General features: G+C 34.5%; 1 protein-coding gene across 39 annotated transcripts in view; it reads right to left on the minus strand.

The window, feature by feature from the left end:
- Window positions 1-21,555, minus strand: part of ABI3BP (ABI family member 3 binding protein) — a 187,678-nt gene that overhangs the window by 61,646 nt on the left and 104,477 nt on the right. For 22 of the 39 annotated variants that reach the window (XM_072414769.1, XM_072414669.1, XM_072414687.1 and 19 more), the window contains 18 exons: window positions 21,047-21,118; window positions 18,504-18,575; window positions 16,990-17,061; window positions 16,137-16,211; window positions 14,547-14,615; window positions 14,368-14,442; window positions 13,851-13,913; window positions 13,337-13,408; window positions 12,929-13,000; window positions 11,217-11,270; window positions 10,863-10,931; window positions 10,676-10,750; window positions 8,572-8,643; window positions 8,391-8,471; window positions 5,945-6,022; window positions 3,631-3,705; window positions 2,198-2,281; window positions 952-1,017 (listed from right to left, as the gene is read on the minus strand). In XM_072414769.1, coding sequence (XP_072270870.1) covers window positions 952-1,017; window positions 2,198-2,281; window positions 3,631-3,705; window positions 5,945-6,022; window positions 8,391-8,471; window positions 8,572-8,643; window positions 10,676-10,750; window positions 10,863-10,931; window positions 11,217-11,270; window positions 12,929-13,000; window positions 13,337-13,408; window positions 13,851-13,913; window positions 14,368-14,442; window positions 14,547-14,615; window positions 16,137-16,211; window positions 16,990-17,061; window positions 18,504-18,575; window positions 21,047-21,118 — 1,296 coding nt within the window. The remainder of the gene's footprint in view (window positions 1-951; window positions 1,018-2,197; window positions 2,282-3,630; window positions 3,706-5,944; window positions 6,023-8,390; window positions 8,472-8,571; window positions 8,644-10,675; window positions 10,751-10,862; window positions 10,932-11,216; window positions 11,271-12,928; window positions 13,001-13,336; window positions 13,409-13,850; window positions 13,914-14,367; window positions 14,443-14,546; window positions 14,616-16,136; window positions 16,212-16,989; window positions 17,062-18,503; window positions 18,576-21,046; window positions 21,119-21,555) is intronic. The other 17 variants (XM_072414783.1, XM_072414708.1, XM_072414572.1 and 14 more) reach the window with 13 other exon arrangements.

The following is a 21,555-nucleotide window of genomic DNA, read 5'->3' on the forward strand; positions in this document are numbered from 1 at the left end:
CATCAGAACCTGTGCGAATACAGCACAAATTAAAAAAAAAGGTAAGCATACTGATTTTCAGTAAATGAATGTTAAGGTACCTGCTGGCTTAAGTACAAAACAAACAGGGGAATAATGTGAACATATGAATAAACTCCCCAAGTAAAAAAAAAAAAAAAGTCAGGAAAACGCATTTTTCAAAGCCACCTAAAAACTGGCCATGCCATTCATGCTTGCATGATTTATCTTTCACTATGTCTTTTGGCAATTTTTTGTCATGCTTTTAACTAAAGTACTTTGCTTAATTTGTTATATTGAATACAGTTTTCTAAATGTTTGTGATCCTATGTGTGATCCTATGTGTGATTGTGATCCTATTTCTTTATCATACATGAACAATGTTAATCCTTTTTTATGGTTTACATTGTCTCTGTATTATGCTTAATGATCTTCCTATTTGTATTTTAAAATTTATTTTTAAACATTTAGAGTACTTTAAACACTATAGTTTACACTTTAGGATAAACAAATATAACCAAACAATCAAAAAGAAAAGCAAATAATGCTTCCTTGATTATGGGATAACAAAATGATACTTGAATGAACAAATTCAATCAAAACTCAAAAACAGCAACTGATCCATTAGTGCCATTAGTGCCAATAACTTTGCCAATAACTACAGATAATTAATTGTTCCACGGCATTATTAAATGATTGCACTTGTGTACATCACAGTAACATTACCACCGTTCAAAATCAAATCTTAAACACAATTGTTTTTTAGGAGCTTGGTTTAATCCACACCACAACAGTAGTGTGGAGTCTACAGACAATAAGCCTTCCTGCAAACACAATTTTGTGTGGCAGATCTAAGAATATGTGAAAGTTAATACATTCTGCAATAAAGATGAACTACTGAAATTAAATCTTTTAGAACATTTTGAAGTTTCTAAAAATATATAAATTTATTACCAGGTTTTGTACGAGTCCGAGGAGTTGGTTTAAGTTTTTGGGTTATTGGTTGTAAAACTTTTTGCACTGGAAGTGGAGAAAAACAAAATCCTGATACAGCCAGCTATTGTTTACATTATTAGTAAAAATGTGAATATATATATATCTATATATATATATATATATAGAATTAGGGCCCATTCACACCTGTCAACTGTTGGGGTAGCGCATGTGTTAATGCTAAGGTATGTACATTCACATGTTGCAGTCCTATTCATTTATTGAAACTATCTTAATGCTTTAAAGAAACTCCACATAATGCATGTGCATTGCAACTCACCACAACTCACAGTAATACACCACCATATGTTGTAGTGCGCTGCCTCGAACAAAATAGTTCATGCACTACTTTGTTAATTTTGGTGCCTTGGTAGCTCCTTTCTTTGACTAGGCTACCTTGACACACTGCACATTTATTTGTTACATAACAAGCATTATTGCACATGTGCACACAACACACCAGGACAGACAGGTGTGCACATTCCCTTATAATGAATACAAAATGTATAAAGAATATTCTGTATGAGACATGGAATTGATGGAAAGATGTAAAAGAATGAATGAAAGTTAATGATGCAGTACATTTCAGCTGATACAAAGTATGAATATTCCATGGGTCTAAATTTATAGTAATGGATTTTGTATTACTTAAACAGGCATAGTAAGCAGTAAGCATAAAAGGATATTTACACCGTGTAAGTGCATGTAAACTACAAGTCTGTTCTCAGATGTGGTCATGCCAAAATTTCTGAATTCAAAAGTTTCCTTGAGCTGCCATATTACAACTTTACACAAATGAAAAAAAAAATTGCAGCCATGCGTGTTTTTTGTATCAAAGTATGTAGGGCAAGCATTAGCCATTCTTTAATTTGAAAGTTGTTGGATACAAAGTGATGTGGCAGACCACACAAAAAATTTTGATTTGAAAATTTGGTCATTGTAGAATATAAGATCAAAGTGCCATGGTCAGCATTTGCAGAGGCAATAGGTCACTAGTGGAATGTAACCTCAAATATAATGTTATCCCAGGCTGCCTGCATCGAATTATATCCAAAACAGAATTGACGGTGAGGAAGCAAGCTTTTGTGGTCAGTCAAAAGTTTAGTCATTCACAGAAACTCTTAGAAATCATCAAAACATTTATGCTGGGTTATTTGCAAAAATATATGCATGCTATTCTGCAACACTAATTAAATAAAAGGTTTACCAGGAGTGGTATGGGGGATTTCAGGTCTTTTTGTTGTTGTGGACTGAGAAGTGGACTGGGAAGGAGTCAATGTTGTGTTAGGAACTGAAAGAAAGAACATTTTAAGTGGTACTAGTGATTAAAACGTTAATTGAGAATAATATTAAAGTGTTTTAATAATGTATATGTTATGTTTGCTAAACCAAGTACAGAAGACCTATGAAATCCCTTTATATGTGCTAAAGTACATCATGACAACCATGGAGAAGAAGAAAATACTGTTACTCCAGTTTTGCTAAAAAGATCCAAATAGAATTTTTATCCCATACCCCAGCCTAGATATGCAGGAGTATGTTAGTATGACGGTACCCCTTTCTTTGAGCTTACTAAAAAAAAAAGCAACACATCAGGTCTATTATTACCTTGTACTTTGACCTCTGTTAGTCAAAAAGTATAAGAAATGGTTCCTGCTTGATAATAAATGCCATAGTATTTGTAGTGACTGTTCTAATAGGCATTCCTAAGGAATCCTAGGTCACACACTAGGTCTGGCATTTGCAAGATATTAGTAACCCTCTATGGTGGTGATCAATATTATTGAGAATTGGGAAATTTATGTTTACCAAAATGGTGAAATGGTTGTGATGTTATGCCACATTATGAATTAGGAGCAAAATTCTTGAACAAGAACTGCTACCAAACTTGTAACGAGGAAAGAGGGCAGACCAGGGAATCCTGTGGGTTTTAAATATGGTGTGGTTGAACCTGTGAGTTTAAAATATTTTTAAAGGCATGAGTGGGGAATCAGGTGGACCTGTGGGAATATTCACCAAGTGAAAACAATTTAAAAAAGAGTGCCATTCTATCTGTAAATCAAAGGTATAGTTTTTAGACTTTTGAAAATACTATGCAGTTTTTTTTTTTTAAACTTTGTTTCCATTATAATTCCATGGGTCTGCCTGACAACCCTGTCCTAGCAGCAATGCTGCTAGTATTGGTGGTCGTGATAATACTATATTCCACATCTTTGCAAAAAACTCCACAAGATATATATTGCATTGAAAAAATTATTCAAGTTTTTTTCGCAATAAAGACAACTTTAAAAAACGGAGCATTCTTAGTAATCAGAAGATACTACTTTTAATAACCAGGATGATTACTACATTTCTACATGAATGAATAAAAATAATACATTTCCTGGTTGTGATTAGGATCCCCAAATGAGCTTGAATTTTTCCCTAGTATAATTATTTCGCTAAAAGGATCCACTATGTGATGTATTTAAAACATATTTTTAAGGCAGTTATGAAGACTTTTTTCATGAATGACGAGGTTTGGTGCTCTTTTTTTTCTAAATATGTTTTTCTGTAAAATATTTAGGTATTCTGTTTGACCTCCCTGTCCTAAAGGTGTTCAAATGAGCAATTACAGAAATGAAAAAAATATTGTGTTACCCATGGGTACATCTGCTTCGTCAAAGATCTGGAGGCTAATAGCATGTATAGGTACTCTCTTTGTGATTTTTGGAGCTGTGATGGAGAACAGAATGAATGATGATTATAACAGAAATGGGTTATGTCACTGAAGAAAGCAAGTACAGGTATTTTTTTTAAATAGAAGAAACTAATATCTCCTAGAAATTCAAAATTACTTTCAGATGTTGCTGCAGTATGGTTTCCTGACCTCCTGGAATTTGCTCAGAATTCTGTTTAGAAATCTGCTCTGATTTAGTTACCCCATGGGTTTACTTACTGAAGCATATAAGTAAAGCTATGCCCCCCCCCCCTTTATATCTTGCAACATGCTTTCCTGTTTTACACTATGGCACAAACAGAAGAGAGATTATAGTTATAGAGAATATAGATAACAGTAAAAGAGTAAATTATAAACTCCAAATACTTCAAACCATTAAAAGATCATTTAAAACTCATAGGTGTTTAAGACTGTGCCCATTTCCTGTATATGCTAAAACTACAAATACCTTTTATTGTAAAATAAAAAGATTGACATCAAATAAAGACTCCAATTTAATTTGTTTTTAAAATGAGTAAAAAAATTTCCTTTAAGATTAATTGAAGGTAAAAAAAAGTAGTGGTAACCAAAATGTTGAGATAACAATGTTGAGATCGCCCCTGGCTTTTCAATTTTTAGTATGGTCACAATTGTAAATAGTTCTTGACTTTTTTATGATTTTTTTATTATTATTATTATTTGTTCTCAAAATTGATTAACAAGAAAGGTAGGGAAAAAAAGTTGAACAACCAGTAGGTCCTGATTTTCTATAGCTCTCAAAGGCTGGAGATGATAAAATACCATAGGTGACCCTGGATGATCCAGTAAACCTGGGATGGATCTAGTTTAGGGTTGAAAACAATTGCTAACGAATAAATAATTTTAAAGAAATCCATTCCAGGTTTGTTGTATCAGCCAGGTTCTCCAATGATAGTCTATATTGTACAGTCATGAAGAGCTTTAAAAAACAAAGTATAAACTAGAGGCACTTCTTCTTTTCTTTCACACAGAGAACAGTGAAAACGCAACAGTCACATGGTTGTCTTTATTTTTCAATTCTGTACTTTTAGCATATATTTTTTATGTTTTTACTTTTTCAGTCAGGCTAACTGAAAAATTTGATGTATACTTATTTTTTTTTTTTAAATGTCATAGTTAGCCAGTAGATGAAGTAGTAGTTTAACACTTAAGTTTAGCTGTTTATTATTTTCTGATTGCTAAAAAGAGCCTGTTCTTACATAGCTCAGTGGCTTATGTGAAATATGGCATAAATTGAGTAAGTCACAGACGATTGACTCAAGCTTCCCACCTTTAGTAGGATTTCTTCAAAAGTTTTAATGAGGAAACAGGGAAGAATGTAATTAAAGAGCGCCTGCTGCATTCTCTCTTTAGGAAAAAGTAATTTATATACAGTAATAATAATTATTAATAATTAAATAATTAATGCTCTAAACCATCAGTTTAAACTTTGTGAAATTTTGACCAAAACCATTACAAGAGAAATATATGCTGATGCTTCTGAATGAATTTAGCAGTCTAAAAACAAAGAGGAAGGTAACATGTAAAAAATTATACCCAAATATACATAAAAATGTATACACTCACATAGAAAGGTTAGAGAGAAACTTGGGACTTTATACAACCATGCTGGAGTAATGATGGGAACATTGGGTCTATGGGCCTGATTTATTAAAGCTCTCCAAGGCTGTATAGGATACACTTTCACCAGTGAACCTGGGTGATCCAGCACACCTGCAATGGATCTGGTCCAGAATTGAAAACATTTGCTAACAAATAGCAAATGACTTTTAAGGAATCCATTCCAGGTTTGCTGGATCACCTAGCTTCACTCAAGACCATGTCCTCTAGGTATTATCATGTGAAGCAAATTTAGTTAATAAACAAGGTAATTTGCTAGGACCAAAGTTTTTCCTTCATGGATTTTAATGTCCACGGTCATGTATGGAACATATCACATAATGTATCCATCTCTTTTAACTTACGACCCAAACTAATAATCAGCTGAAAATGCCACAATCCTAATATCAAAATCTGATCCTAGATACTGAAAAGAAATACCAGGCAAAAAATATGAGCACTGATATCCCAAAAGTTGGTGCCTTTAAAGTGTCATCTATATCATTATCGTTTCCAATAATTACTGTAGACTATGCTCAGTAAAAAGTAGGACCTAGGAAACTATAACTGTTTGCATGACTTGAAATGCTCTGCTTGAAAAATGAATATATAAGTTACCAGGTTTTGATTGTGGTATTATATTTGACTGAGTTGTTTTAGAGGTTGGAGCCGCAGTGGGTTGTGTTTCACTTTGCACTGGAAAATAAATAGAAGAACAGATGTTATAAACGATTCCCTTAAACAAAAAACCCAAGAACAAAAAAAGTCCATTATGTGAATATTCAGCGGAGGAAGAAAGCAAAGAATGCAGAATGGAAAAAAAGGCTGGAATAGACATGCTTTTTTAAATAAAATAAAGAAATATTTTAATGCTCTGGAGCACAGTTTTGTAGCAGAGGAAAAGACTTCAACATTGCATAGCAACGCATCAATAGAATATTGTTTGTTCCAGCAAATTTTATAGCATTGGGCTCATTCAGTATAGTGTATAGGTGCAAAGAGCAATGGCATTTTGCTACATACAGCAATACAGCTTGTACATAAAAACCAATCAATTTGAATAGTACCCCTACACCTATGGTGCTTTCGAAATAAACAAATGAATGCATATACTGCAATAATACTATAGTGTAACAGACCTACTGTATTTAGAACATAGGAGCGGGTGGGGAATAGCCGAGTAGTCTATGTTTAGTTTGTTAGACTAAAGGCTTAGAAGTAGTGTTGAATCTGTTACTAAATAGAATGTCTAAGAGACGATTTTACAGTCTTCTTATCTTGAGAAGCAGTTTAAAGGTTTGAAGGTCTGCTAAACACTGCCAATGGAGATAAAAAGCTTGTACTGTACCATAGCATATATAGTATAGTTTAGACCCCTTCAGAATTGTAATTAACCAGGCCACATCCCAAAATTAGGACTACAGACAGAAAAACATTTTTGGGTTGAATACCAGATACCGGGACTTTATAGGCCAAACGAGCAATTCTCCAAAAATGTTAAAAATATAAAACTTACTTTATTACAAATCACATCATAAAATACATGACCAGAAAACACATAAAAACAATATTGGCACCAACATAGATCTCTATCTGGAACTGCTCTAAAAGTGAGGCGGTCCAATTTTCTACGCATTTCACAGAATCTTCGTCCACTTCCTCAGGAAGAGGAGATCTATATTTACAATTATAATATTACAATAATGAGGTTGCAATACATTCACACATTAAAAAAATAATACAACGGTAAATCAATCTTTTCACACTGCATCAGTTGTACAGATTGACTAATATTTCAAAAATATAAAGATTCAAAAATGAATAAAAAAATCAGAACTTACTAATGTATGTTGGGTGCAAGTTGTCAACTTAAGGTCTTTCTCTCATAAATTATTATTAATTTTTGAATCTTGATTCTTTTGAACATCATTATTGTAATAGTATTCTAAATTATACTTTATGTGTGGTACAAAACACATAAATAGTACTTCCAAAAGCATCTGTACACGCATACTGTATATGCCTGCAATAGTGCGAAGTATGCAGTAAATTGAGTATAAACATTGTTAAATCAAAGAATTCCTTCAAATTTTGTTCATTAAATATATTATATATTATAGAAATATACAAATACAATGCTAGACTAATCTTGTGAACTTCAAATTAAGAACAGAAAAACTTTATTAGACAGCTGACTGCTGTAGGACGACATTGACATAAGCTTGCTGGCAACTATTTGGTGGCAGCATTAAGTATGACTTCAAGAACAACAGCTGAATACACTTTTCTCATCCTAAAGCTGTACCAGGTCATCACTCTTACACTGGCAGCGCATAAAAGACCCTTTACCCTTTAGCTCCACATTGCAGGCACTACCTACCACCTACAAGCCCGGTCAGCTGTACACAACCTTTAAGCTTAAGCTAGGCTGGATAACGAACGTTGACTACCTTGCTTAGAGATTCCTGCAGCACAACCCAATAGAACAAACTTGAAGGGCATAACATGATTTCATATGTTTGATTTCAACTTGAAGTATATCAGATGATATACAGGATATAGAGGGCTAAAGTTAAGAATAGAGTAAGGAGTATTAAAAGCCGTTTTAGGATCATAAGACCATGTGGCTAAAAAAGAGTATTGCTTGGCAGATGAGAGTGCATTCCTAAACTCTTACAGAACATGTTTGTATGTTAGGAAATCTTTATTAATATTTTTAACACTTTTCACCAGTAATGCTTTTCTAATTTTTGATTGATTAGTCTGATTGGCTGTTATGCACTTTATTACACATTTTTATTACTCTTTGCTTTGCCATATTGAAAAAGCCAAAATGCCTAACAAAGCAAGAATTGGGCAGTATATGTTAAAAAAGTGATCTTCATCTGCAACAGCTTCCATAGTCGTATATACAGGTATAGAAGGATCACTGCAAAGAATATTGGAGCTGAATGTCCAAGCAGGTAAACCATTTCAAAGCATTCAAGCATAGCAGTCTGCACTGTTGGCTTATGATTGCTTAAAAACAAGCTTTTCATGCCAATTTAAAAGCAGGTCACTTTACCACTTGGAAGTAATGGATCCGCAAATATATGAAGCCTAATCAGGTTTATTGGCATCTTTGCGGTTTGTGCTGGTTTTGGCGCTATACAGAATATAACAGAAATCATGAGTAAGATGGAAAACTGTAAGTATGAAAGAAATGTGTGTTGTTTTTCCAAATAAAGTGATCATAAAAAATTTACCAGCAGTTGTTGGTGGACTTTGAGTTGTTTTGTCAGATTTAGAAGAAACATCTTTTTCAGTTTTACCTGGCACTGAAAAATAAAGATTTTTCTTAAATATTACACTTGACTGGAAAAGCCCAGATATCATGTTGTGCTTGTGCTAATAAACCTGTATACATAAAACCTGCAGGAAAGATCTTTAAATGTAACTCATGTTGCTGGAAATTAGTAACTGGATGCTAACATTTTAAAATGCTCATTTTTCAAGTTGAAGTGAACCAGAAACAGGTCAAAAAGTTCAGTGCTGAAAAAAAGTTGCAATAACTTTTGACATATTGACTGGATGACTCACACATTACTTGATCGCCGGCAATGAAACATGATGCAGAAAGACAACTCTCATTTTAATGGAACTGTTTAAAATATTGGAAAATCCCGTCAAAATTGTGCATGTAGTGCAAGTGTGAAACTGATGTATTTAGAGTTGTGAATTAGTGAGGGTGATGAATGTGTTTTGACACACTGTACTGTTTTAAAATGAAATCTGTCTTAATGGAGGCCTGGTTCACCTCAATATAGACATATAGCATTTTTACTCCTTGGTACACTTAAAACCTTGGTTTGATGCAGCTTGGCTACATTTTTTCCACACAATAGTAAGTGCACCGTGTTTTAGTCACTGTACACAAAAAGCCTTGTTCATTCTTTCATGATTTTGTAGTGATGGTCCTTAGAAAACCCATTTGAAAATGAAGGTGGGACTATTAAATGAACTGATGCACTTTGTGCACCGAGAAAGGGGGTTACAAGCCCATTACCAAGCCAATGTATGTGCCATTACGAAAAAAAATATATGATCTATTCTGGACCACAGGTTTTTCTTTTTTTGTTATTTTGTGTTTACGATTTAACATATATTTATAAGGTTTTTTTGGCTGTAGCCTTGTGCTTAATGATCAGTCAGTCATCTATATGTTTAGCCAAAATGTTAGGAGGATCAATTGTCATGTTCCAGTGACTGTTTTTCACCAAAGCAGATAAGACATGTAAAGAAGATATCTCAATTTTTGAAGTTGGGATGTAAAGAAATCTTATAAATATGACCCTTGTTCTGATGTGATGCTGCTAATAAAATCATAGAGAGCTTCAACCTACAAATTCAGGAAAGCATATGTTATAGAGAAACATTCCTTGAGCTGAGGGGGGAGTGAAGGCGAATTCAGCTGTATTGCCAACATTTAGAGGAGATTATCCATGAAAGGGTGCACTTATTTTTTGCACGAACAGGAACACTGTATTCTCAGCACTGCTGACTGAGGAGTGGAAGCAGCAACACTTTGTAAACCAGGACCTAACCACTGTAAAATCTGTGTGGTCACAATCAACCATGCAAACTCCATGTTTGACTCTTTTAGTGCAGGTTACTAAATGAGAAGCGGACTTTCTGGTTAGTTTCCATTTGCAGTGGTTCAATCACTGGTTCCTTGGGTTCAGTGCATCAAAAAGGCACAGTGCAAAGTTATATAGAATCAAACATCTTTTTTCTTGTCGTAAATGATCCTACAAGTCCATAAACATGTTATTAAATCACCAGGAAATCTCAATCACATATTTCTGGCAACAAACTGTGTTAATAGCTTGATGTTTTTAAGACATGACCAGAAATGCATAATACTCTGCAATCCAGTACAGAATTACTGACACAAAAAAGTCTGCATTTGAATAAATGGCACTGTGATGCTATGCATTTGGCTAAAGCTCATATAATATACCGGTAGTTATAGTAACACTAGTGAACATTATATGAGATTTAAAACGTGCATAAAATCTGTCCAAAAGTAGTACAAAGATTTGGCAAGAACACATACATAAATATGGTCCAGGTGTAGCAGTCGGTCATCCAGGGGCCAACCTTAGCGCAACAAGTATACTAAACTAAATAAAACAAGACCTTTTAGGGAATATCCCTTTAGGTAATGACAGGAAGTCACTAATATGTTGCCTCTTTAAAATCTTCCAATTGGCACCAACAAGAATGCTATAATAAAACAATGTCATAAAAGACAATAAAAACACTGCTTAGCATGCATGTAATAGTTTAGCAAGCAAATGTTATTTTTACCCAATGGTATCTTGGAGTGATCAAAAATGTCAGATTCTAAAATGTTAGGAGGAAAAAGACGAGGTGTTTTAGGATCTGTATGGAACAAAACAACATAGTTAGCATCAGGCTTGTGAATCAGACTGAATTCCAAGAAAGGCATGCGAATCTGAAAATATTCTGTGCTGAAAAAATAAAGTTTTATTACCAGTTGGTGGGGTTGGGCCCACAGTTGAATGGTCCTTTTTGTGAGGGCTTTTTTGAGTTTCAACTGGAACTGGAAATGAAAAAAGTGAGAACTTAAAACCATATTCATTGGATTGTTTTATGATTAGATCACTATTTAAATTTCCAATTCTGAGTAACTGAGTCATGCAATATTGATTCAAAATCATCCCTCGCGACTTTACAACCTGGCAGAGAAAGATAAAATAACCTTCTGCAAAACAAGAGAAGTGCAGTCCCTTTTCATAACACAATTGGTGCCCCTAAAATACCAGAAAAAGTTAGTTAAAGCATATAAAGGAATAAAAGAAAATTGTTATGAAAGAGGTTAATTTACACAAAGTGTTGGTTGTTTCTTCAGCTGACGTAGATGTTGATTGTATTTCCTTAACTGAGTGGAAGAAAAATCTTTGTTAATACAAATTACCAAATGCAAATCTGCTGCTGAACAAAACTTCAGTGATTATGTACCATGCAACAAATGATAATAATGAGTGTTCTAGATAACAAAGTATCATTCTGAACTGAGTTGGCATTTTTAGAAGCGAAAGAAAAGTCAACAGTGTATAACATATGTCTGTTTCATGTCACCAACTTTCTAATGCAAACATTACAGACACGTGGGGAATTGGGATACTAATCTCCTCAAAGCTACTGATTTATAGGCAGTAAATCTTTTGTCTTCTCTACCTTTAAGAAACAATACATGTTCATGTGTTTTTTTCTGAGTTTAGAGGTTTACTGTTCTATACAGTAAAGTACAGTTCTGTTCAGTGCTCTCCTGTACTTCATTTTATTCCTTACTCAGTACTTGTTACAGGAGGAAGCATGTTGTACAAAGGTTATTGACACCAGTTGTCTTCATAACTGTAGTCCTTCCAAGTGAACATTGTGGACTGATGACACCTAGTACTCATCCATACTAATAATATTAGATTACCCAATTTGTTCTGGGAGGTCAGGGATTCTATAATCATGCAGTTTTACCACTTGCAATATAGATTCTCAAATATTAAAGTAAAAAAATTATTTATTTGTTGGATTAGGAAAACAGTGTAAGTAGTAAAGATCACATATCAGGAACAAGTATGTATGAGGTTCATTGCAGTTTTAAACTATATACTGTATTTTTCGCCGTATAAGACGCTCCGGCATATAAGATGCACCCAATTTTAAAGGAGGAAAATCTGGAAAAAAAATATTCTGAACCAAATACTGTACTATTCCCCTTCTGATCACTCATGTGCCATTCATACCGTATTCCCCTTCTGATCACTCTGTGCCAATTTAAATTCCCCTTCTGATCACCCTGTGCCATTCAAATTCCCCTTCTGATCACCCTGTGCCAATTTAAATTCCCCTTCTGATCACACTCTGCTAATTTAAATTCGCCTTCTGTTCACCGTGTGCCAATTTAAATTCGCCATCTGATCACCCTGTGCCAATTTAAATTCCCCTTCTGATCACCCTGTGCCAATTTAAATTCGCCTTCTGATCACCCTGTGCCAATTTAAATTCCCCTTCTGATCACCCTGTACCAATTTAAATTCCCCTTCTGATCCCCTTCTGATTACTTACCTTTTTCTCCGCCGGGGAATTCCGTTAGGGCAGGGATCAGCTTGCTTCCGGGTTCCGTGCTTTGCGGGGGCGCGCGTGCCGGCTTCTTCTCGCTGTGCTCTGCAGGAAGGAGGAGACACGCGCTGCAGCCAGCATCGAGGAGAGGAGAGAAGAGGAGACGTACGCAGGATCAGGGTATCGGGTGAGTATGTTGTTTTATTTTTTAAAACGGCCTTTGCCGTATAAGACGCACCCACTTTTCCCCCCCAGTTTTGGGGGAGAAAAAGTGCGTCCTATACGGCGAAAAATACGGTATGTATTTATAAATGTGTATTGATGGACAGACAGGTTACTGCATTATTCTCTCTTATGCTTAACCTGAATCGTTCATAACAGAAGTATGGGGGAGAAAAAGTTCAAGGCAAAATTGGAATTGCATTAATTGCATTAAAACATGCTGCATAATCTCAACAATTAATGCCTTTACTATACCAGTTGTAGGTTGTGTCTGTTTTGGCAATGGTTTTTTAGGTTGTGCAGGAGAAACCCGTTCCCTTTTTGATGCTGTAAAATAATTGCAACTTTTGTTAATAAGACTGTTGCTGTAGATGTGGAGGTCATCTCATCCAAAGTCACTAATGCTGCTCATCAAGCAAAAAAATGTGTTGCATCATGCAAAATCATTTATACTTCAATAGATAGCAAGAAGGAATATTCTGGTATGTACTACGTCTACAATATATAGGGAGAAGGAGTGTAAAAGTAGTTTTTTCTATCTATTGAAGAGAATGTAAGGAAAAGAAGGTGAGCACAGCCAATACTGCAAGCAATACATTTGCAGCCATAGCGGATAGCCTACTTGCTTCTACAGTATAAGCAAGCTATACAAAAAGGTGTTACCCTGAGTCGATTGTGTCCTTTGAGAAGTAGTAGGGGTATTAGTTGTAACAGGTATGGTTGTAGTCCGATACGCTAAGATTAGAAACAAAATATATACTTGTATATTATTATTTATTATGGGTATACATGACCATTCATTTGTATTTATTTAGTGGTATTTATTAAATTATTTCCCCAGAACCTGGTTCCTAGTTTCCCCAAAACATTTAATGACTTAAAAACTAAAATTTTTTTTGTCTTGACTCTTACTTGAGAAGACTCAACTTTTCAGAGTTGAAACATTTTTCTGCTATAATAGTCCAAAGTTATCACTTATGTTTGTTTGTCACAGCTAGTACTGAAACTGAAACATTGTGCCCTATTGTGTTTTATGTGTAAGGTATAATGCTTTTTTATGGCAATCATGTCTTTTAGAACTACAGCCTTTATTATAATCCTTAGTGCACTGTGTCTCCTTTATAACGTCAAAGACCCAATTGTGAATAAATAAGCCCAAATCATAAAACCACTTTACCAATTGTGGTACGTGACTTGACTGTTGATGTGTGCTTCTGTACAACGGTGTGATCATCCAAAGCTGCAAACAATTCATTAAATCATTCATTAAAAAGCTATCTTCCATAGTAAAAAGTAAATGGTACCACCACATTATAGGACATTCAGGGTCTAATTCTGTACCTAGTTTTATTAAAAATGCACTTCCCATTGACTGACCCTAACAGAACACCAAAATTTAAAAAAAGCTGGGCCACCAGCATATGTGGTTGTATTGCAGATGAAATATATAATTATAGGTGCTATATGTAGGATCTCAAGCAGGCATCCCCTCCATCTTTAATGGTCTCCCAGTTCAGCTATTTTTTAATGTGCCAGAATATGTGCAAGTACTGAGGTCAGGTGCTGAAGTCAATTTAAACAAAATTAAAACAGAAACGTGTATATATATATATATATATATATATATATATATATATATATATATATATCTTTTTTTATTATTATTATATAAGCATATTAGGAGAATATATTACCTAAAGTATTTTTTTCTGGTTCATACATGTGTGGTACATCTGTTGTAACTATTTCATTCTCTGGCAGTGTGCTGTCTAAAGTACAATTAAAACAAGTAAAATTAGGTCTGTTAGAAAAGGAAGGATTCTGTCATAGAAAGCATAAATATTGTCCATTAAAATGTACATAATGATTTTACCAGCTTCAGAGTCTGGTACTTCAGTGCTAGGGACAGGTTTTGGTTCAAATGATAACATTTCATTTGGAACTGAAAGAAAGAACAGAATTTATATTCAGCTTCCAGGCAGTTAACCTAAGGATGGAAATTTTTAGTGTACAAGAAATATGCACAGGGTTCACCTAGGAACAGAAAAAATAACTTATCCTGTAAAAGAAAACTAAGAATTAAAAATGGTGGTGAAATGTAATTATATTCTTACTCTTAACATCATGTACTGTTTCATGATTCACTTATAGTTCCCCAAAATAGTGGGTACAAATATCAACCGGCTTAATTGTCTGAGCACTCCAAGCAAAGATTAAACTCATTACAAAGGAATAAGCTTTGCATAACATACATACTACTGACATGACCCTTTTTGATCCTTTGTAAATTACTACCAGTCCATAATTGTAATGAGATATTTCACTAACAAACAGTAAAATGCATATAGTAAAGAAGGGCTGGGGTACAGTGATGCAGCGTGTCACTTGTTGTTTTGTGGGTGCACATTATTTACAGGGAACAAATATGGCATGCAGGCCCCTGGAGGGGACTGTTTTCAAGTTATAATAAAAATGTGTGAGAAATGTAAGAATATTACAAACTGTCTTTTATACAGTATAGTACAGGATATCACCTGCAAATTAGTAAAAAAGATAGTTTAGAAAAGTGTATTGTTTTATTTACCTTCTTCATAGATAAAAAAACAACTTGCACTATACCACATAAACTATAGGATTACTGACATTAAAGATACCAGATGAAATAAAATCTTTGTGGGAGCCTATTGAGAGAATTCTATATTGGACAATAACCATGAATGTCGCTGCTATCACAAAGTGACTTTCTGTTCCACTCACATTGAAAAACATTTATACTCATTACAAACGAGTATACAACAAGAAGAGAATGACATTACAACTAACTTGTTATTTCACCCATATAGTCTACACAACAAATCAAATAAAAAAATCATTATGTTTTTTGTATTTCAATTATCAAAATATTTTAGAACCCACATGACGATTTATCCCACACACTAACAACACCTTTCTTTATATTTCCCAACTATTTCAAAGACACTACATAGCGCATGTCTGCATAAACAAAGCTTATTCAACCAATTCTGAAGGCAAACTATTGTGGCAATAACCCAGCAGGGATTAAAACCATGTCTTCCCCCTACAAATTGTTTTGAGTTGCATTCAGACATAATTGTGTAACATGAATGTATGTAAAGCACAATGCAATTTATATATATTTAAAGTATTGGGGATCCATAGACCCAACCAGACAGCCATGTTTTCATCTGAAAAAATATAATACTGATCCTACTCCTAATACCAGTGTACACTATTCATAGACTTATAGAGTTAGAATTTTTTGCCTTTTGTTCACACAAATGGAAAAATGTCCCGTTTCTTGTTTATGAAGTTTGATACCAAGTTATAAGATCTCCAAGACTCCTTTAAATTTTTTTCAGAACTTTCACTAACTATAGTGTTCCACCATAGGCCAGCCTAAAATGTATGACTTTATAGTAATAATATAAAAAAAAAAGTATACCAGTTTCAGAATGAGGTACTGCAGTCGGGACAAAGCTTTGTTGTGTAGTAACAATATTAGGACTTCCAACAAATGCTGAAAAAAAAACCGCCCAAAAAATAACATATTTAGTTACTCTGTTTTCAGTGCACTGACACATGCTTGTGCTTGCAATGAACAATGCTTGCTGAGAACCAGTTGAGGTAGATGCATCAAAGCATGGAGTATAGTGATGTTTTCTGAAATATATTTAGAAGCATTTAATTTATATCGTTAACTTCAAGCCTGATAAACTTTGGGTATTATGGTTCAACACACTGACAGGCTTTTCTTAGGTAAATAAAGGTTGTAAATCATAAAAACTGAATTGACCTCTTCTTGCCTGTCGATATAGAGTCCAGCCCATTGACTGCTGATTGCCCTTGCAATTTAAAAAAACATAATATGCTGTATGTGGAAATATGTTTGCACGCACTGCATTCCAACTTTGCTTTGATACATCTACCTCAAAGCCCAATGATGCAGTTTACGGAAGCATGTGTAAGCTTTCATACTTATTTTGCAAACATACTCTTTTTTAAGGCACAAATACACCTAAATTTACTTTTCCCCACATTGCAAATAATAGCTGTAAACTTGTATAATGTCTACATCATTTTCAAGTAGAAAAAGCAAACTTGGCAACAAAGTCATATCATAGGTGCTGCAGCAGAATGTGTCGCGTGATAGAAATCAAGCTGTGATTTTGGTTACTACAATGGATGGTTTGTGTGCATGTAAGCAAAAAGAAATGCTGAAATAATGAATGATGATGACTGCCGGTGCACAATGATTAACAAGCTTAACAGACCATTTTGTGAAAAACAAGCATTACCAGTGGTGGTTTTTATGTAAGTTTGAGAGGACAGGGTGCTATGTTTGGCTGGGATATGTTGGCTTGTAGTTGCTGGAAGAAATATTAAATGAGTTTTTTAATACAATTTACTTCTTGTGAATTCGATCATTAAATTTCCAAAATACTACAAGAAAAGCATGCACATTCAGAATCTATAAAGCATGCCACATCTTATTTTTACTCTAATTATAATAATCTGGGCATCAAACAGTGCACCATGAGACAAAAAGCTCTAGAAAACCTAAATACTAAGGAAAAGTACCAGTTCATAAACCAAATCAATTTTCAATTTTACAATAATCTCTGTATAAACTCTTGTTTTCAACGTTCTATCAAAGCTTATAAATTGCTTGTATGAAACTACTAATATATGTTTTACTTTTATTTATTTTTTGGGAGAAACAATATATATAAATATATATATATATATATATATATATATATATACACACAAATAAATGGGATCTTGGAATGTATGTGTTTTTGCAGTTGATTGTGGTAAGGATGTTTGTAAGCTCATTTAGTGGCCGAGAATGATTTAAATTGTTTTGTGTATCATAATATATGTCTTGGCATGCTATTGAAAGGACTTTAGAGTGGTTTTATATACTTTTTATCAATATTTTTAGCCAAGACAGAAAACAAACCTGGTGAGGAAAATGTAAAATATTTTATATTAACATTGTATATTTTCTGCCACCAAATAGAGGCACCTTTTGCATGTGTGAAAAAAAACCCAAAACCTTTTCTTTACAGTGCTTCATTGCTTAGGCTGCAATTTACATATGAAAATCAAATGACATTATGTCTGAACATGGGCAGCTACATGTATAATAGCTGAACTCCAGACAAACTTTATCAACACACAGATGAAATAAATGCATGGTAGTGGTTTTACTTATTTCTGTCCATTCTGCACTAAGATCTAAACAGCTCTGATACACAGCACGGCCTTCTCTTAAATGTCAGGAGACCAAATTTTCTCTAACACATTTAAGTGACACAGGTTTTGTTTCAGACTGTGACTGGACAGTGAAAGAAAAAATGATGTCTGATGAGCTTATCTCTGTCACTTTTCTATATTGTCGAATCAACCCATTCCTTTTTGGTACATGAGCACTCATGCACAACTTGCTGTTTTTTTCTTTCTCTAAGTCAAATGCTGTACAGGGGATTAATAGAGGCCAATACCTGGTCAAATTTAAATACTGCATACAATAGTGAAAAATACAGCAAGTAGAAAAATGATGAATACAAGACTGCAATATGATTTTTATATTAGCATGGGGTTTAGTTTTACAATTCATTTGTTAAACAAAACTGTATATATAGTAAAAAGATACAAAGCAAAAATGTTTTTAAAAAAATCAAATTTGCTAATATAGTTTCCATGTAGTATATGGTTTACTCTCAATTATACTGAAATAAATTTAGCCTACAGTCAGTCCTACAAGTTTGTTCTATTCCTAAACTGTAAAAAGGCTATAATTTACCATGGTAAGTATGTTCTTTCTCCAAACTGGAAATTGTCGTGGAACCATATTTAGGTTTTTCCTTTTTTGCAGCTAAAAAATATTTTTGAAAATCATTATTCATTTGACTTCTTTTTAGAATAAAACATTGTAAAACATTGTGTTTTATTTTAAAGACTATTGCAATTTGTTAGAAGCAATGCTAGCAGACATGGCCCATTTCTAGAAATATAGTAGAATGGAGTATGATATAATCTTTTTGAACTTTTGCCTACTTATAAAAAGATGAGGGTATGCAAGAAAACACTGAGTAACAATGATGTACAATGTCCAAATAGAATACTGACTTATACCATCAAGAAAACAGTTATAAGCTGGCACTAGTAGGATGTACATCTAAAGCAATTGGAAATGAAGACTTAAATGCATAAAGGGAGCACAGACTAACTGATCTTTTCATCAGGGTATTGCTGTAGCACCCAGAACCCACCTAATTCTTGTTTTGGTATTCTAGTGATACTGAAACACTCCTGCTGTGGCTTTGAAACCCTGATAGGTTGATTCTGGACTATTTTTGCCAATAGTAATTTCACATCCTTTTGCTCCATTATGCTTACTTCATTAGAAACTCACTTTTAACTGCTGACTAGAATTTCTGATTAGTTACTTTGATTTGCCACCCCTTTTCACAACCCTGGTTGCCATTTGTTTATCAAACTAATCTGGAAAAATTTGATTTGAGGGTATACTGGGCTTTCTCTAATTGGTCTTTTGATTGCAATGGCACTTTTGTTTTGGAGAAGAGAGTTGTTTAGGAAAGTACCACTGAAATTTCCCTGGATTGGAGAAACACTTCTGAAATCAGGGAAGGAGGCAAAATAGTGTTTCCAACCAACCAGGCCAAAGCTGAATCTCATGAGCCTACATAGAGCTCATTCCCACATACTTCTAGTGGCAACAAGGCCTCAAAAGATTCTGATAATTTTAGGCCCAAATGTAATATGTACATATTTGAAGCTCCTTTCTATGTGGTTTAGCCCAAGTAACTTACTATAAAAGTGTCAACATTAACTTTTTCTTAATATAAAGTAAACCTTTCTATGCACTTATCTCTAATTATTTAGTCACCCAGAACAAAAGTATCAATAGGTTCTTGTATTTGTATTAACTTTATCATAATATAAAGATTATAGCATGCTGTATATTTTAGCATGCTTGTAGCATACTTGTATTTTGAAGTGTATCATTTGTGTGTTGTCCTAGAAATGTAATAAACTATTCTTTCGCTGCCTCAGGAGTGACCCCTGATATAAAAAAGACTTTACCTGATGTGTGTATCCAAGGCTCACAACCTTCTAGGTATTTCGAAGTTGTTTTTAGCTGGAGTACAGACATCCCACCCACCTTTCCATTTTCATTACTATGAAATTCTTGACTTTCCTGATAGGTAGGAATACTATAGAATAGTAATATTATTTACCTATGGTAGTTGCTTGCTTTTGGAAAGGCAAGTGTGTACTCTTTTTTGGCATTGGAGTTGATATAGGATGTTTCCCGGTTAAAAGAGCACAACTAAATGAGATATAGCAATATTTCTAATAATAATTTAAAACTAATATATCCCATATTATGTAAACTTTCTGGCCTTTCTTCTCTGTAGTCTACAGAGTCAAGTAAAGGATCTAAGCTAACCACCATGGGAGCCAGGCACAAATTGAGGGTCATGGTACACCTGCATCTGGCTACTTTGCTAGCTTACCAGACCCCCAACCTGGATCTCTTCTGGCTGGACCAGACCCCTCATTGCACCTCAATTACATGCTGGCTAGCCTGGTGCAAGTGGAAGATTTGAACCAACACAGCAAGGGAAGCAGGTTCTGCACTTGTTGGGTTTGAGCTAAGGTGCACGTTAAAGAGTAGGGTTTGGGTAGCCAACATGGGAGCCAGCTGCATCTGGAAACTTTCTGGAGAGCTTAGCCCCCCCTGAAACTGGCTTCCTTGCTCTCTTTCTTATCTACACCCACCTTCTACCATCTATACTCTTGCACTTTGTCTCTTCTCTCCCTCAATTTTTCCCATGACTCTCCCAACATTTTTTCCTGGTCTATTTCTTTCTTCTATACTCCTCTTATGCCCCATAAATATCCTCTCAACCTGACCTTCTTTTCACCCTCATTCCCATGTGTGTCTTTCCTCTTTAACATTCCTCTAGCCTGCTCTCTCCTCTCCATAATGTTCCCCATATGTCCCTGTCATAAAAACCCTTCTTCTATCATGTCTCTTTTTAGAGACTTAGGAGAAGATTAGAAAACTGCTGTCTTCTCCCAGTACCCGCTAGTGGAAACTGTGCATGCACCCTTTCTGACCTATCCACAGTTTCAACTAGTGGCTGCTGGATAGGGACAACTTTTTTTAGTAGCAAACCAGCCCTGATAAAAAGCTTTTTTGATCTGGACACAGTACTAAAATAATTTGTATTTCACTAATGGCAGCCCTGTGGTGAAACTGTAAAGCAAAATCCTAATTAAAAAGAAAGCCAACACTTTCATCATATGTGCCTTTACCAGAAGTTGTGCGAAGTTTAACAGGTCTATCAGTGCTCACTGGTGGTACATCAATAGACTCAGATTCATCTCCTAGTAAAAAAGTCATAATGAAATCAGACAATAAAAAAAGTATTAGGCGCTGTTCTAATTTCTAACAATAACAATAACTGCATATGCAGATGTGGAATATTTGAATAGTAGAAAAAAGGCCTAATTCTACAAATGAACAGTGTGCGTTTACAAGTAGAAATGCAGGAATAATGCTACAACAGTAGAAAAACAGGATTTACCAGTGAATATAGCACGGTTACCACTGTAGCTAATGCAAGCATCATTGCAACAGCATTAAAGGAAAATTCAGCCTTTTTTGGCCTCCAAGCTTTGCAATAATTGTTTTTTAACTGGAGTACAGTCAACTAGTAATAGTTTATATATTATAGACGGGAAGCTGTGAGGCAAGAGGGCAGAGATAGTAAATTACAATTTTTTTCAGTGATGGCAATACAAAATCCCCTCTTAGCATAAGA

This window comes from Pyxicephalus adspersus, chromosome 1 (assembly GCF_032062135.1).
Source record: "Pyxicephalus adspersus chromosome 1, UCB_Pads_2.0, whole genome shotgun sequence".
NCBI classification, from domain to species: domain Eukaryota; kingdom Metazoa; phylum Chordata; class Amphibia; order Anura; family Pyxicephalidae; genus Pyxicephalus; species Pyxicephalus adspersus.